The sequence below is a fragment of the Bubalus kerabau genome, chromosome 15, assembly GCF_029407905.1.
Source record: "Bubalus kerabau isolate K-KA32 ecotype Philippines breed swamp buffalo chromosome 15, PCC_UOA_SB_1v2, whole genome shotgun sequence".
Taxonomy (NCBI): Eukaryota; Metazoa; Chordata; class Mammalia; order Artiodactyla; family Bovidae; genus Bubalus; species Bubalus kerabau.
Genome location: NC_073638.1, coordinates 29,075,109 through 29,092,217, shown reverse-complemented (window position 1 = coordinate 29,092,217; position 17,109 = coordinate 29,075,109). Strand labels below are relative to the sequence as shown.

General features: G+C 44.7%; 1 protein-coding gene and 1 long non-coding RNA gene across 9 annotated transcripts in view; both read right to left on the bottom strand.

Annotated features, from left to right (window-relative positions):
* Nucleotides 1-12,729, bottom strand: part of KMT2A (lysine methyltransferase 2A) — a 77,880-nt gene extending 65,151 nt beyond the window's left edge. For 6 of the 8 annotated variants that reach the window (XM_055548261.1, XM_055548268.1, XM_055548263.1 and 3 more), the window contains exons 1-2: nucleotides 12,279-12,729; nucleotides 10,079-10,177 (exon numbers count right to left, since the gene is read on the bottom strand). In XM_055548261.1, the coding sequence (XP_055404236.1) occupies nucleotides 10,079-10,177; nucleotides 12,279-12,710 (531 nt within the window). In that variant the 5' untranslated portion in view covers nucleotides 12,711-12,729. The remainder of the gene's footprint in view (nucleotides 1-10,078; nucleotides 10,178-12,278) is intronic. The other 2 variants (XM_055548266.1, XM_055548267.1) reach the window with 1 other exon arrangement.
* Nucleotides 1,695-10,071, bottom strand: LOC129628777 (uncharacterized). The gene is made up of 2 exons (XR_008702900.1): nucleotides 3,989-10,071; nucleotides 1,695-2,114 (listed from the first exon to the last, which is right to left on the bottom strand). It is a non-coding gene; the product is annotated as an uncharacterized LOC129628777 (long non-coding RNA).
* Nucleotides 12,730-17,109: the final 4,380 nt, after the last annotated feature.

Here is a 17,109-nt window from a genome sequence, read left to right as displayed (position 1 = left end):
GCATCTTTCCTTCTGGGCTGTCGAATGACCAACAGCAACTAAAATAACACTAAGGAGTTCACAACTTTCTTTCCTCTAAAGGTAAATAGAGTTATCTCTACAAAGAGTCAGTTTTCTAAAGGAACAAAGTGAATTCGGACACAAAAGTAAACATTATCTTTGGCAAAACAACAAAGCTACCAAATCAGTCAACAGAATATGACCTAACATTTTTGAAGATTAATGTTCAGTGTATGAATTTGGAAATTTTGTGTTCTTATTATCTTAAAAAACCAACTGACTGACTTCTACATCATATTTGGAAGTTTATCGTCACATTCTGAGAAGCTCACTAAAGTTTATGTGGCATTAACTCACTAAAACAAAAAAAACCCAGGTATTTTATTACTCTAACACTGGAATCTCTCAAGGAGAATGAATAGACAATCATAAGAAGTATTCTTTGCTTTTGTAATCTCTTGCTTTTTTAATTTATACCTGTATGATAAGCAACTAAAAGTTACAGAGAAAACTGTTGTTTAGTCACTACGTCATCTCTGACTCTTCTGCAAACCCGTGGACTACAGTCCGCCACGCTCTTCTGTCCATGGATTTCCCAGGCAAGAATACTGGAACAGGTTGCCATTTCCTTCTCCAGGAGATCTTCTGACCCAGGGACTGAACCCAAGTCTCCTGCATTGGCAGGCAGATTCTTACCGCTGAGCCACCAGGGAAACCCCACAGGAAAAGTAGGACTCTCTTATATTTCCAATTCCCAGTTTCTCAGATGGCACCAATTTTACAATTTGGTAATCAAGCCACCATTCACTTTGCCACCACTTGCAGAATCCCTGGAACAATCCAGCTTCACCTCTGAACTCCAGTCATTTTGAGATGGTCTGGTTAACAGTGGACAGCATTCTACATGAAACTTAGAAACTACTCATTACATTTATATCACTTAAGGCCAGATAACCTTAAATAAACCTAGTATCAATTTACCTACAAGAAGGAGTTTATACACAATTCCAGTACTAAATTCCAAAGTCCTAAACCTTCAGTAACCCACTCAAGGTTGTGGGACTAAAAGCTAGCAGGAAAAAGAGCTGGTGTTAATATCAGTTCTGCCCAGACTCTTGGTAATCTATATGAATAATCCCAATTCACAGTTTTCATTCTGACTGTGCCGGAAATGCTTTTTGCAACCCAACATATCTAAAAAGGTTTCATTCTGAGTAATGTAAGCCCTCCTCCCGGCCTCAAAAGCCAAGGGTCAGAGGCCTCTGTAATCCTCATTCACATGAAGCCAACCTTATTAGACTGGAAACGATATACAAAGCACTTGTTATAATGCATCCATAAGCAGTGATACCCTTAACAAGGAATATTCTGCAAAACATCTCTTTAGACTACAACTGAAAATGGATATAAAAGCTATAAATATTTGCTTCCTATATTGAGACCAGAACTACTATCTCCCCTAGTTTCTCTTGACTTTAAGATTTCCCTCTTAGCTCCATTTACCAAGTTTTTATTCTCCTATAAAACCACTATAAAATCATTTCATAAAGACCTTTCTCTAGAGCTTGCTACTGAAAGTTAATTATTGCCATAAACTGACAATTCAAATAAAATACTTCTCAGGGAGCCAGTGAGACCCTAGGACCCCTTGGGGAATATTAAAAAGTATAGAACATGATCCACACCCTCCAGGATCTGAATAAAAAAAATTATTGATTCAGAGAGTGAGAAGGTAGCTTGAGAAGTCATTTTACACATATGTAAGACTGTACTTCAAAATTCACCTCCAGAGAAGATCATAAAATTATTTCAGTAATCTTTTCACCATCATTATCATGAAAATTATTATTAGCATCAAGTTCTTTACACAACTATCCTTTGCTTCAATTTAAACCTATTTTACTCTTATTTGAGCATCAGTGGAGCTGGAAAACAGCTGGTTACCATTCCTAATAATGGATCCATTCATGTTTTTTGAAGAGTTATTAAGTTGCCTCTTAACCTTTCATTCTCTCAACCTTTCCTCACAGGACTGACTTCCAATCATAAAATCATCTTTTGAGTCTCCTCGGAACGGTCTCCAAGGTCTCCTCATCCCTTTTAAGTTGAGGAACCTAGAAATGGAAACAACACTCCAGTAAGGGGGTGACCAGTGCCAGCATTATCTATATAAAAGATGATACCACCCCATCCGGATTCCTCGACATCACTTCTAAAGCCCCGACCACTACTTTTACAAACGTGTCCTCTGATGGCTCTTAGACTTTCTTCTGCTGTACTTAAGTTAGCTTCAGAACTATCCTAATAGTCTTGAACAACATAATACCTTAGGCAATATATCCTTACAAAGTATTTCTAGAAGTTGTACGTATAACAAATTTTCAATTCAACATTCACTGATCACCTTCTAAATGAAAAGTCACCATTGTAAACAACATAAAACACAAATGATGACTAGAAATGGTCCATGTCTTACGGAAATCATAATCTAATGGGGGAAAGACAGACACAATCAAACGTATGTACAACAGAAAGTATCCTGGAGTGAATTGTTTAAGGGGAGGATAAACAACACTAAGAAAACAGAAAAGGAAAAGCTGAATTTCAGATAGTAGTGGTATCTTGAAAGCTTCACGAAGAGTGGGATCTGAACTGAGCCATGAGAGATGAATAAGTCAAAGGCAGGTCAAAATGGGAAAATGCTTTAAGGCAAAGGAGAGGCATTAGCCAATGTATAAAGGCAGGTACAAACACACTGTGGAGAACATCTAACAGACTGGTAGCTCAATATGGCTGAAGCACATTAAGTGAAAATGTGTGTTCAGGAGATACTGTTCAAAATGTAGGAATGTAGGCCAGCTAGATTATGAAGGGCTGGGAATTTTAAATCTTATTTTACATTCAGTGAGAAGTCAAAGAGTTTTAGGAATAAAGTGACAGAATCAGATCTGTACTTAAGAAAACCACTGGCAACACTGTATATACAGTGAAAAGGAAAGCAGAGAGACCAGTTAGGAGATTATGATTATAATCCATGCCAAGGTAATGGAAATTTAAAGCAGGATGATAAAAACAGAAAAACAGTGACAGATTAAAGAAACACTCCAACAGTATCACAGACAAGCCCCAGAAAGTGACTGGATGGGGTGGGAAGAGAAAGGGACAGAAGATAGCACAGCACAAAGACCATGAATGAGCCCTCACACAGTTACAGGTCTGGATTTGAATTCTAGCTCCATCACTTAACAGGCTTCCCTGGTGGCTCGGCTGGTAAAGAATCCACCTGCAATGTGGGAGACCTGCGTTCAATCCCTGGATTGGGAAGATCCCCTGGAGAAGGGAAAGACTACCCACTCCAGTATTCTGGCCTGGAGAATTCCACGGACTCTATAGTCCATGGGATGGCAAAGAGTCAGACATAACTGAACGATTTTCACTATCTGTCACTTACTAGCCGCAAAACTTAAGGAAATCTATTTAACACGTCTGTACCTTGGTTTTTTTCATCTGTAAAAAAAAATAGTATATCAGGTATTTTAGCAAACCTATTTTTTAAGTGAGATAAAACTATATTTTTCCTCCTTAAGCATACTATCCTCTACGAACTACTCTTAAAGCTTAATTTATTTTTTGACTATTCTACTTGTGGTTATTTTTATGTCTCAAGTTTAAGTTCCAGCCTATAATTTAGCATTTTTTCTGTAAATAAATTGTAGTTGCATTGATCTCCATAGGCCTAAACTTACTCTCCTTAAGCTGAAACTTGAGAACAAATGTCAAACAGTTACCAAGTATAGACTAATGAATCTGAACCTGGGGGCCAAGCACCCTGAAGAGCCTCAGAGTTGTTTCAGGAAATCACCATATACTCATACTCGAAAAGATAAGGAACACCAGTTATACAGACCAAGAGTAGCAACCCCAATAGAGCTGCCTTGGCCTGATAATTATGCAACTCATGAAGGCACTGCCTTCCTTGGTTACCTACCTGCCTATTTACTGTCTTGTTTTTTTTCCTCGCTTTTTGCCTTATCTCTAATTATATTCTAGTTAGATACCAATGGTACCCACTGTTAGCAAGATGTGTGGCTGGCTTCAGTTTGGTTCCACCTAACTTAGTGATGAACTTGACACCTATATCAAAAGCAAGAACATTCTTAAATCAAGATTATAGCACTCGAATAGATATATATGTACACACATATATATGTATACCTCAAAGTAATAAGAACCTGTTATCTCTGTGGGAAAAGAAGCACTCCTGTCCTTTAAATCTGAGTCCTAATAATAATTAAAGATTGCTGTGTACCAGGCAAAGTGCTAAATACTTTGCATGCATAATAATTTCAATTAAGCCTCACAATAATCTTATGAAGCACAATTACCACTAATTTACAAATGAAAAAAACTGAAGCATGGAGAGGTTAAGAAAGTTTTCCAGTCATTCAGCTACTAAATGGCTGAGCGAAGATTTGAACCCAGCCAGTCTAAATCCAGAGCTCATGGTCTTAATAGCTCCTAATTACTGTGCTATACTATCTCACACTATTACAGATTAGATAATAAGATTCTACCTTTCCTTTGTAAAGGTATTTATACATGCATGAATAAAAAATCCTTGCTGGAGAGATTACAAAAGGATTTCCTCATTAACTAAGCTTAAAGAGATGCTATCCACATGGTTTTACTGCTTATAATTAAAGGCAATAATCTAGGGACAATGTTGTATGTTTATGTTTGATCTAAAAAATCAGTCAATAATCATGGATGGACAGAGGTTGAATACAAGCATGTGTAAATATTTATTCCTCGAGGTGTAGATATTTATTACAGATATGTGTGATTAACTACTCCCCAGTTTTTAGAACTGAGAGAGTACAAAGGAGAGCTTCATTTTAAAAAGGTTCTCTAAAAACACTCCTTACAAGTAATATTATTCCCCTAATTCAAGACAGAAAGCCACAATTACTTTGATGCTGTAAAATGAGAATGAAACAATGATGCTTCAGCAAAGTGTGGATCGTAAGGGTTGGATCTCTCTGAAACAGTCCAAATGTTAGAAAGGTTCATAGCTCTTACTGATGAAAGGCATCAAAACATCTACACTCAAATATTCCAACCAAACACAAAAAAAGAAATGCAAGAAAACAGATAAAATATATGGGGAAAAAACTCCAACTCCAGAACTAAATGCCAGTTGAATAGATCCTACCCACTGGTGCCACACAAGGCACTGCTGTAGTGATAATTAAAGGTAAAATAGCTGGGGAAATCCCTTCAGTTTATTTGTCAAATAGAAAAACAACTACTCATTTCAAAGAAAAGGGGAATTTTCATACACAGCACAGAAAACTGCCAACTAACTCTTACATTTATATCTTTAACTGTTTCCTTAAAACTAAAACACATCAGAATAGTTATATTCAACATCTAAAAAGTTAAACCAAGTTTGGCCTCTAAGAAGTTTCATACTAAGCTTACAAGAGGATTTACATCATCCAAAACAACTACAATAAAATTCACACAACAGAATTCTTCTTTCAAATATCTTGCTTTTTAGAAGCAAATGCCTGGCAGTGCCTCCAACCTTCTCCTCGTTGGCTTCCCCTGGAGTGTAACCTGACAAGGTACAAAGCTCATTGAAATATTTAACAGTGGTGGTATGGATTTCTTTGGATAGGTCAAGAAAAGCAGCTCATCTTTTTTAAAAACGTAAAGAACCATTTTATGGGATGTCATTCCCTCAGTCCAAGTGTCTCTGTATTTCCTCAGGGCTTTCTCAGAGAACTTATTGAGGGGGAAAATGAAAAGGCTAACAAAAGGACCCCTTTTCTCTCCCTATTCCCAACATAATCCACCTCAGCCACAGGGCCAGTTGCATCCACACTGTCATAAATGCCAGCAATTAGAGAATTAGGCCATAAAACCACCCACTCAGGTATAAGAGCACAGGCCTCCAGCTTTATCTCATGCATGCCATAAAGATCCCGGACTTCCTTCTTTCAGGCCTTCTTCACAACCAAGGAAATGACAATAACAACAAAAAAGTAGCCCTTTGTCCGTCTTATACCGATGTGATCAATGAAACCATCTGGATCCAGGTGAAGGAGTCAAGATTCCTTTTTCTTAATAAAGACTGCAGTTCCTCTAACATGCCACATATAAAGGACTGTATTGTGAGCACTTACACAGTAGGAACTAGAGTAAAACTACATTTTCCAGAAAAATTACTTTCCCTTATTCTGAAACTACTCTAGAAGCCTAACCAATTCCTGATCTTCTCAAGAAATACTGGAGACTCACAAGAGTATTCTTAATTAACTCAACAATTTCGAGACCCTTCGGCAATCTTTTCTAATCAAAAAAGTTAATTCAAATATCAAAGTTAACTCCATGTTTTAAAATCTGATACAGTGGGCTTCCCTGGTAGTCTAGTGGTTAAGACTCAGAGCTCCCAATCCAGGGGGTCTGGCTTCAATCCCTGGTCAGGGAACTAGATCCCACACGCAGCAGCTAAAAATCCCATGTGCTGCAACTAAGCCCTGGACCAGCCAAATAAATAAATAAAAATAAGTATTTTTTTTTTAAATCTGATACAATTTAATTGATCATTTCATTTGATTGATCATCTTCGAAACCACAGAAAGCCCAAGTCCGTGATTTACTCCATAAGATTTTGTTCACCAAGCTTTAAACCAGTGTAGATAAGACCCAAACAAATACTTTTAATAGTAAACTCTTTAGCTTCCTCCTTCCCACTAGTGCCTACAGGGTTAAAAATCTGACTTATATGTAGGTATCGCATGTCAGACTCATTAGTAATTTAACCTTTCTTAATTCCTGAAAATAACATATGCAAACAAAAGAAGGTCCCATCCCAGCAGTCCAAGAATAAATTCCTCCCAAAGTAGTGACAGTCACAAAGCTTCCCCCAGTCTCATAGGTCTCCGCTGCTGGGCTCTCCACCTTGGCAGAGGAAGAATGGAAAGAGACAAGATGTTCACAAAAGGCCTGACTGAAGGCCTTCAGTTAAGTGCTAGAAGGAAGCTGAAGTTCTGTGCCAACACTAGTGGAATGTGGGCAGGCACAAAGAGATCTTAATTAGGAGACCTACAATTAAAACAGTGAGTCTCCAAAGGAGAGAGAGGCAGTGCCGTCTGTTATGCCTCAGAGCAAGCATAGCAGGGCTACCCACCCCCTTTAGCCACAGGGCAAGGAAGGCAGTAGGTAGTAAGTCTGTATGGCTGCTCTGTAGAAGGCCGGATACCAGGTGAGCAGACATGGGAGGGGAGTCAAGATGAGTGTTTTCTCAACTTCCAGTCAAGATCAATCACTGTTTTGTGACCCAACAATTTCCTACAAGAGCAAGTGCCTTAAGATAATTAGATGGAAAGCAAAGGTGGAGACAAGTGATATGCCTTTCAGTGAGAGGTGAAGAAAAGTTCTAAAGGTTGCATTTGGGATGCTCAGTAAAAACCAGAGTATATTTCTGAGCCTATTAACAACTACTCCCTGCAATGTGGGCACCATCACTTCGGACTTATAAATACATTAGTGTCTTGAATTTTTTTTTTTCCATTTAAAAGCTCATACACCTAAAGGAATATACGACCTAGACTGAAAATAACTTCTTTTCGGACAGTCAAGAATCAACAATATTGAAAACATAGAAACAAATCTAGCCAAACAAGAGGGCGTCTAAATATCAGATAATGAGTTATACTCAAAATTGTATCTTCATTTTTCTCATAAATGAAATTGGTCAACTTCAGCTAAAAACTTTCCCCATAGAGTTCTTATATCTTGTCCATACAAAGAAAACTTTCCTACCGAGTTCAAATTTCTCTTCCCAATAATAATGGCAGTTAAATGGCAGTTAAATAGCCTAATGTACACTCTGATATTAAAAATTACCAAACAGGTTCACTGACTCTGACTCTTAAAAAAAATTAAGAATAAGTTCTGACCTGAGCAAATAATTAATATAACAGAAAGGAATGAGAATACTGGAGCAAAAAAGATTCCTGAACTGACATGTGGCCCAACCTTCTCATTTTACAGGTCAGAAGTTTCAGGTTAAAAGTGAAATTGTCCAGACTGGTGAGTGAAAGAGATGAGTACGAGGACTCATGTCACGTCTACTGACTTCCACTCGGAGGGGTTTCTTCTAGCCCACCTGTTTTCTGCTTCCCTTTCCTTCTGCCCAGCTCAGGATTAGCTGTGAGGGCAATGAAAGAGCAACTTCCACTCTTGGCACATATACCCAGAGACCATTAAAAAAAAAAAAATCACAGATGCTCTCCCACTCCACAACTACATCTTTTCTAATCCCCACTCAAGAGCCCACCTGGGGCTACCTGAACTAAACTGCCATTTCAAGAATAAAGACAAATACATAACAATGTTGTGATTCAGTTTCCATTTATAGCTAATCAAAGTCTGCCATGTTCAATCAGAATGGAAATACTGCTTTTAACCTTTTGTGAGGTGGTATGAACAGTAACTGGAGTATGAAGGTAATAAACAAAGACTACATGCTGATAAGTAGACCATTCAGGGATTCATATTAAAACAGTCCCAATTCTAATCAACAGAGAGAATGCTCAACTATGCATATTTAGATGGCAAAGTAGACTCACATATATACCACCTGAGACAATCCTCAAAAAGTAGGACCCTGACACCATCATGCAGGGCAGAGGGAAGCAAAAAAGCAGACCGCTGCGATTTCTTACAGTACACAATCAAATAAAACTCAAATTAATTCTACTTCACAATTGTCACAAAGAAAGCCCCAACAGGAGACCAGCAACACTTATGTCGATTTTTAAAAAAATAATCCCATCTTACAGAATTTGGTCATGAAGAACTCTTACATGTAGTTATTACTCAGAGAGAGATTCAGTCCCAAGGGAAGTTCAGAATGTGTGGCAGTAAGGGACAAACCCACAGCTAAAGGAGCTGCAGGCGGGAACTGACCTGGAGTTCTGTCATCTTTCAACCACTTAACTTAGCAGTTCCGTAAGTACGCTTTTGTTATGGAGAAATTATAGTCATTATTCACTTAAAGCAAACCAGAATATAAAGAGGCCAGAATTATTCTGGATCACAAACTATGCCTTCATGAACCAGACAAGGCTTGATACAGATCTGTAAGCAACTTCTGAGAAACAACCCTTAGAACTCCATGTTAGCCCAGGGAAACCCTAAACCTCCTTTTTGGAACTTTTATCATTGATTTGTAAGACTCTCTAACAAAACTCTTGGTTTCTACGCTGAAAACAACCAGGTCCAAGGATGTAATCACTATGGTTTAGTACTAAACCATACCATGAGGTGAGTACTCATGAACATACACCATTAACCAGTCCTAGATTAACTCAAACTACCACATGAAAGGCTTACCAATGGAACAACAGCTCATTCTAGCCGAATTCAGAAAAAATACTGAAGTTTAATATAAGGAGTCAACCATTTCTCTCATACTGAAGTAGCAACTACTGTTCACGCAGAAGTCTTAAAGAAAAAAAAGATATTAATATGCTCTTAGTTGAAATTACTGCAGCTCTTTGAAAGGCTTTACACTACATACTAATGCTATACAAAATAATGCCAGTGGATAAGAAAATGTTAGCACCTGATTAAAACTTTAAAGGTGACTTGTCAAAGACCAACAGATAAAATATTCTGGTGCCCAGACATTAGGTCCCTGAATCCAGGTGGCTCTCTTTCTAACCAGTCTCTTGAAAAGCTATGATTGGAAGCTGTCAGCATAAAACTTTGCTTTTGAATATGTGATAACATTTGGAATGTGAACAAGTACTTGGTCCTTCAATACAAAATATACAAGCATGCTAAACAAGAAGAAAATGCTTCTCAGGATCCCCTTAAAAACAGACTAACTTCTCCTAATAGAGACGTTCTTATTATACTCAAGTATACATGGGCTAAAATTCTACATATAACCAGGCAAGTCTCAGTTTTGAAAATAAGCAGGTAAATGAAATGTCAGTAAGTCTATTTTTTTTTTTTTTTTTTTTTTGCTGCTGTATCTTTTAAAAAAGCAAAATCAACTCACATTTAAGCACCAACTCCATGCAAGTAACCTGAACGGTTCAGTCTTTTTGTCATGTATGAGGCCTTTGGTTCTCCAACTACATGGGATCTGTGTTGTTAGCTTAAAAAATACAGAATTGGCCTTTCAAAAAAAAATAATAATCTACAGCAACCAATAAATAGTCTCAAACAACCCTGCTGACTGCAGCTGCCTTCTGAAGGCTGGGAAAAGGAGGTGGAGAGAGAGCAGAGAGAGGCAGGGAAGAGGGACGCTGCAGCTAGCTACAGAGCAAGGAACACGCCCCCATCATGTCCTCCTTGCTCTGTCAGAAGGCGGGTTGTTGTCAGTCTCCTCATCATGCTGCCTTAGAAACGATTTAAAAAAGGAGGCAGGAAGACTAACAACTAAAAAATGCCAGCTCCTTGAAAGGAGGGGCCAGGGTCCCTGGGATCTCCTCCCTCCCCTTCTTCCCAGGATCTTTCCGTAGATGTAAAGGGGTGCAGGACACAATAGGGGACCGGGGGTTTGCCCAGGATATTTTGTGTGCACCAACGGCAGAGCACGCAGGAAACGGCTCGTTATCTTTCCCTTTCTGTTTCAATCAAGAGCACTCCAGAGCAGCAACCCCCTACCCACTCGCTTCAGCCCCAAGCAGCTGCTCTTCCTCCTTCTAGCATTCCCCTCCATGCCATTCTGCCCCTTCCCCTCCAATTCAAATTCCCCCTTCTGCACCCAATGGAAAACAAATGCGCAACGCCACTGGCTGAACCTGAACTCAACTTCCCTTCCCACGGCAACTTTCCTTTTGGCTGAAGGGGGCCGAATAATGCCTATCAAAGCCTCCCCATTCCCCTCCCGATACTAATGGGGTAGGAGCAAAGCTCGAGACCCTTCATCCTCCCTGGGTCCCCCTTAAAACAAATCAGAGAGAGAGCCCTAACTCCTTCCAAGGATAACTTTGCTTCATAAGCTCTTCATAACCCTCTTTCTCTCCACCAGAAGCAGCCACCAGTAAAACTGTCCCTTATCTACTCTCCTCACCCCAACCCTGCTTCCCCCACCCCTTCCAAGCCCCAGGATTGGCCTAGGAAAAGGTGGATCAATAATGAAATGACGGAGAAAAGAAGGGCGGGAGGGAGCTAGGGCTAGAGACTGCGTGCTCTCAGGCACAGTGGGTGGGGTAGGAGAGCAGCAGCTGCTTCCCCTGGGAGGATGCTGCCCAAGTCCCCCACAAACACCTCCCCTCACGGGGGCCCCCTTCCCCAGAGCTGCAGGGGAAAGCCTGCCTCCTCTCCAGGGGAAATGGTGGAGAGCTGCTCTTCTCTGAGCCTGAGGGACAGTGGACTCTTTTCCCCCCGCAAAGATGCCACTAACCCTTCATTCTAAAGGAGGGAAAGGGTGGAGTGAAGGTAGTGTAAGCCCCTGCTACCCGTAGGCTAGAAACTGCAGCTCTGTAAGATAGGGGGAAACAGACTGCTGTACGAAGAGATCACCGTTATCTTCAGAGGGAAAGGAGGCAAAGGCAGAAAGGTGGAGAGGAAAGTAGCTTTTTCCCGGTGGGGTGGGGCGGGATGACGGGAGGACCTCTCTGCTGTGGGTGGGTGTGGGGGTGGGGGGGCGCGGGTGGAGGTGAGGGAAGGGGGAGTGGCTGCTGGTGTAGGGACCTGGCCCGGGGACCGGGCGAGGGTTCACCAGGTCTTCGGAAGCAAGGTGCTGGAAGGGACACCGATCCCCAAGGGTGGGAGAAGAACGTGGCTTTGGATGAGGCCATCACCCGAGAGATGCCCGAGAGGAAAACTGCCCCAGGAGTAAAACATCTGCCCAGAGAGGGAGGCGGGGATGTGGCGGGATCAAGTCTCTAGGAAGGGAGGGAGGGAGGAATCTTGCTCGGATGAGGTAATCTGTGAAAGGGAGGAGGGGTTCAGTCCCGGGATGGGAAACCCGGGAGGGGGGTCTGTGCCAAAGGATTTGGGGAAGGGTCAGGGCAAGGAGGGTCGGGGGCAAAGGCCCTCGGCCAGATGGGTCCGAACCCTGGGGTGGGGGGGCCTTGGGGTCTGCACCCCGGTATGGGGGACCCGAGATGGGAGGGCCGTCTGCCCCGGGTCAGGGACCCAGGGATGGTCCCCGAATTGGGATGCTCCACAATCCCGGATGGGGGAGGGGAGGGGGGAATCCGCAGAGGGTCGAGACCCCGGACCTGGGGGGTTCCTCGCCCCCTTACCTCTCCGCTGCCGCCTCCCCCGCCGCTCTCCCCAAACACGGCCCGGAACCGGCGCAGGTTGGTGCCGATGGCGGCCGAGACCTGCAGCGCCGCGTCGAAGCCCGGGCCCACCCGGAGCAGGGCCGGCCCGGAGGAGGCTGAGGACGATGACGAAGACGAAGACGAGGCGGACGACGAGGAGGCTGCTGAGGCGGCGGCCGCTCCCCCTGGAACCCCGGCCCCGCCGCTTCCCGCCGCCGCCGCCGCGGCCGCCACAGCCGGGGGGGAGGGGGGCGCCCCGGGGCCGCCGCCGCCGACCGGAGGCCCGGGGGGAAGCAGCAGGGCCGGGACGCGTTGCCGCGGGGCGCCCCCTAGGCCCCGGCGCCCCCCGCCGCCGCCGCCCCCGGTGGTCCCGGGTCGGGCGGGGAAGCGCCACCGACAGCTGTGCGCCATGTTCGCCCCGTGAAGTGAAGCAGCGAGAGGGAGAGGCGACAACACAGGGGGGCGGGGAGGCGGAGGGGGGGGGGCCGCGGGCCCCGGAACCTGCCTGGGCCGCCCGGCGCCGCCCGGCCGCCAGCAGGCCGCCGCCGCTATGCCGAGCGCCGGGCCGCGCTAGCCGGCCCAGCGAGCTGTATAGCGGGCTCAGGCCCGCCCTGCCGACGCCGGGCCGCCGCTATGCCATCCCGAGGCCCGGGCCGCAGCCTGCCGCCCGCCCTCCCGCCCCGCAACCTGGATAACTGCGTGCCCCGCCCTCCGGGAGCGGCAGACTCGGGAGAAGGCGGGGGGAAGGAAGCCCAGGAGCCCGACGCGGAGCGCGGGTTCCGGGGAGAGGGGGAGGGGCGAGGGCTACGGGGTGGATGGAGGCGGAGGGAGCCACACCGCCCGCAGCCTTGAGAGCCGAGAGGCCGATTACACACGTTCCCGGGATGCGCTGGGAATCGAACCGCCCGCGAGAGCCGCTTCCAGTCTAACGCGGCTGCCGGGTCGGGGAAGAGTGCGCCTTCTCCGCCTCGAGGCACGGATGCGAGATGGGTTAGCCCGGATTTAACACTTCTAGAATAAAAGAGCCCTTATTGTGCTACAGGCAAGACGGAATTGTTGCCCAGTTTACTCTATGCAAAATAGGAAGGCCCTCAATGAATGCGCTTTAAAAAATAAAAAAAATTTTAAAAAGAGCCCCTCCCATTTTCATGCTGGAGCTCTCTGCAAAATGCGTACACCGAGTGGTTCGGGCTCTCGCCACCTCCTCTTCCTACTGCACTCGGGGATGGGGAACGTCTGGTTTGGGTGCCCTTCTGCACAGAGTTGGACTGTTTCTCCCGCCCAGGCACTGGGGCCCCGGCGTGCTCCGCTAACGAGGCGGCGTTACAACGAAGCTGAAACTGGGTGGCTAACGGGGCCTGGAGGGAAGAGGCGGGCAAAAGCGCCCCCGCCCCTTCTTCCTCCGTTCTCTGCCTGCCGCTGCATGCAAAGCAGACCCTAATATATGCACGCGGAGGGAGGGGGGCTCGCGAGCACGTTTCTGATTAAGAGAGGGGGAGGAGAAGAGCGTTGGGCATTATGATACACTGGGTGGAAAGGGGCCCGCCGGCGGCGAGCTCTATGCGCGGGGTTAGTGGGCAGAGGGGGGAGGGGGAAGGAGGAGGGTTAGGGCGGGGGATGCATATCCACCCCGTTTACTTTATTGCGGGAAAGGAGGGAGGGCGCCTCAAGCTAGGCGTTAGAAGCCTGCGAGGCTGGGAAAGCACAGAAGGGAGGGAGGGGTTTGTACTGGGAGAACTTGCGTTGGCTGAGGCTGGGGGATCGATACACAGCCTGCAGGCCCCGGGGCAGCCTCCATCCCCACCCCCACAACCCCCCGGCCGAGGTGGAGTTCGCTGGAAGGTCACGCAGCCTTCCTGGACTCCCGCACCCGTACGGCGCCCGGCCAGTAATATAACAGCCTGGGGCGGTGAATTTGGGGAGGAGGGGGAGGGTCGTGGTGAGCAGGTTGCAATCAGCTCTGGCCCTCTGGAGGGTGCTCTGCACGCCTCCAGAGAAGGTCCACGGCCTCCTGGTGCTGAAAACGTACGTCCCTCCACCCGCGAAACGTTTGTGCTGAGCGAACGATGGGGTGGGGGCCTAGAGGAGCGGAGAAAGGGAGGAGACACAGGCAAGCTTCAACTCCCCCAACTCTTCCCGGATCGATCGTGGTTCCAACCGCGCAGGATGGAGCCCAGATGGTTTGCAAAGCGCACACACACAGAGCGCACACACAGAACCAGATTCCGTTGTTACATCGCGTGGTTTACTAGGTGCAAAAAGGGTGGGAGTAGGGGAAGAGTCTCTTAAACGGCAGCCCCAGGACTCTGCGAAGGACATAGACACCCCATTGTGGACGGTTTCTCCATTGCAATATATTTAGCGTTAGGCGCTGGGGGTTTTGCTTCAGTGTCGCTGCTCTGATCAGTTACAGATTGGCGACCACGTGGATTCCCGCAAGCATCCTGATTTGTTCCCCCTCTCACTCTCTCTCGCTTATTTTTCTTTTGTATTTGCCGCCCCCCCCTTCTTTAATATGCATAACGGTCTATAGAGGTAATAGGCAGGGGACTGAGTGACAGGCTTTACAAAACTGTGTCAACAGGATTTCTTCCCGTCCTCCACCCCTGAGAATACATAAACCTGCTGGGTTCTGAGTAACCTCTTCATTTCAAACATACTTCTTGGGGCACAGGTGGGAGGTCTGCAGGTTCAGTGGGGACAGTAGGAAGGAAGAATGTCCCTGAAGATTGTGTTAAGTCCTCAGACTCAAGCCTCCAAGTAGAAAACTTGATAAAATCATCTGATTTGTCTCTTTGCCTCCTGACTAGTCCAAAAGGAGCATGAGCAAGTCAGAATTTGGTTTATTGTTGGAGCTCTTAAGGCAGAAAGAATAACATCTGTCGAGTGCTTTCTGTGAGCCTGAGTACTTTATGCACTTTCAGTTCTCACCAACCCTCCGAGATAATTCTGATTTGATGAATGGGGAAACTGGTGTATTGTCCAAAATCACAAGGCTAGTAAGTAAGTGCAAGACTAAATCTCACTGGGGTCTAACCATACTGCTGATTCCCCGAAAGACATACTATGCCACCTCACACTCATTAGGATGACTATTATTATTTTTTAAATGGAAAACAAATGTTGGTGAAGATGTGGAGAAACTGGAACCTTTGTGCACTGTAAGCAGGAATATAAAATGGTGCCACCATTGTGGAAAACAGTATGGTGGTTCCTTGGAAAAAAAGAATTACTCCAGCAATTCCACTTCTGGGTATATACCCCCCTAAAACTTGAAACCACAGTCTTGAGGAGGTATTTGTATACCCATGTTCATGGCAGCATTATTCACAATAGCCAAAACATGGACACAAACCCAGTATTCATCAACTAATGAATGGATTACCAAAATGTGGTATGCTCATACAATAGAATATTATTTGGCCTTAAAAAAGAAAGGGAGTTCTGAAATATGTTACAAGATGGACGAATCTTGAGGACATTATGCTAAGTAAAATCAATCAATCATAAAAAGATAAATATTGTGATTCCATTTATATGGGGCTTCCCAGGTGGCTTCCCTGATAGCTCAGTTGGTACAGAATCTGCCTGCAATTGCAGGAGACCCGGGTTTGATTCCTGGGTTGGGAAGATCCACTAGAGAAGGGATAGGCTACCCACTCCAGTATTCTTGAGCTTCCCTGGTGACTCAGCTGGTAAAGAATCTGCCTACAATGTGGGAGACCTGGGTTTGATACCCTGGAGAAGGGAAAGACTACCCACTCCAGTATTCTGGCCTGGAGAATTCCATGGACTGTATAGTCCATGGGGTTACAAAGAGTTGGACACGACTGAGCAACTTTCACTTCACTCCCAGGTGGCACTAGTGGTAAAGAACCTGCCTGCCAGTGTAGGAGACATAAGAGATGTGGGTTTGATCCCTGGGTCAGGAAGATCCCCTGGAAAAGGACATGGCAACCCATTCCAGTATTCTTGCCTGGAGAATCCCATGGACAGAGGAGCTACAGTCCATAGGGTTGCACAGAGTCAGACACAACTGAAGTGACAGCACACACACTTATATGAGATACTTAGGGTAGTCAAAAATGTAAAGACAAAGTAGAATGGTTGCCAGAGGATGGAGTGAGAGGAAAATGGGGTGTTATTGTTTAATTGGTAGAGTTTCAGATTTATAATATGAAACGAGTTACGGCGATGGATGTGGTAATAGCTGCACACCAATGTGACTGTATATATATATATATATATATTTTTTTTTTTTTTGGCTGTACCAGGTCTTAGTTGTGGCACACAGGATCTTAGTTGCAGCATGTGAAATCTAGTTCCCTGCCCAGGGATCAAACCCAGGCCCCCTGCATTGGGAGCACAGAATCTTAGCCACTGGACCACCAGGGAATGTGAATGTATTTTTTAAAAGACATTCTATGCCTTACTCGTAAGTTACTGTAAACTGCATGTGCTTTATTATTTTTTATTTTAAATTTTAATTCAGTTTATTTTTCTTGAATACCTAATATATACATATGGTTACAAATTTAAATAAGTTTTCACTCTACTCTTAACTTCCCTCCACTTCCCTCCCACAGTCATACCTTATCCTTTCTTAGTGGCAGCTAAGGTTATCAGTCTCTTGTATATTCTTCAAAAGATAGTCTATACCTATACAAGCAAATACATATAGACGTTTTTCCACAAATGAAAGACTATCAAACCCATTTCCTGGATCCTGCTTAGAAATCTTAGAAATCATTCTGATCAGTAGACAGCATTTCCTTATTCTTGAAGGGGGCTGTGTGGACTAGATGAAGCA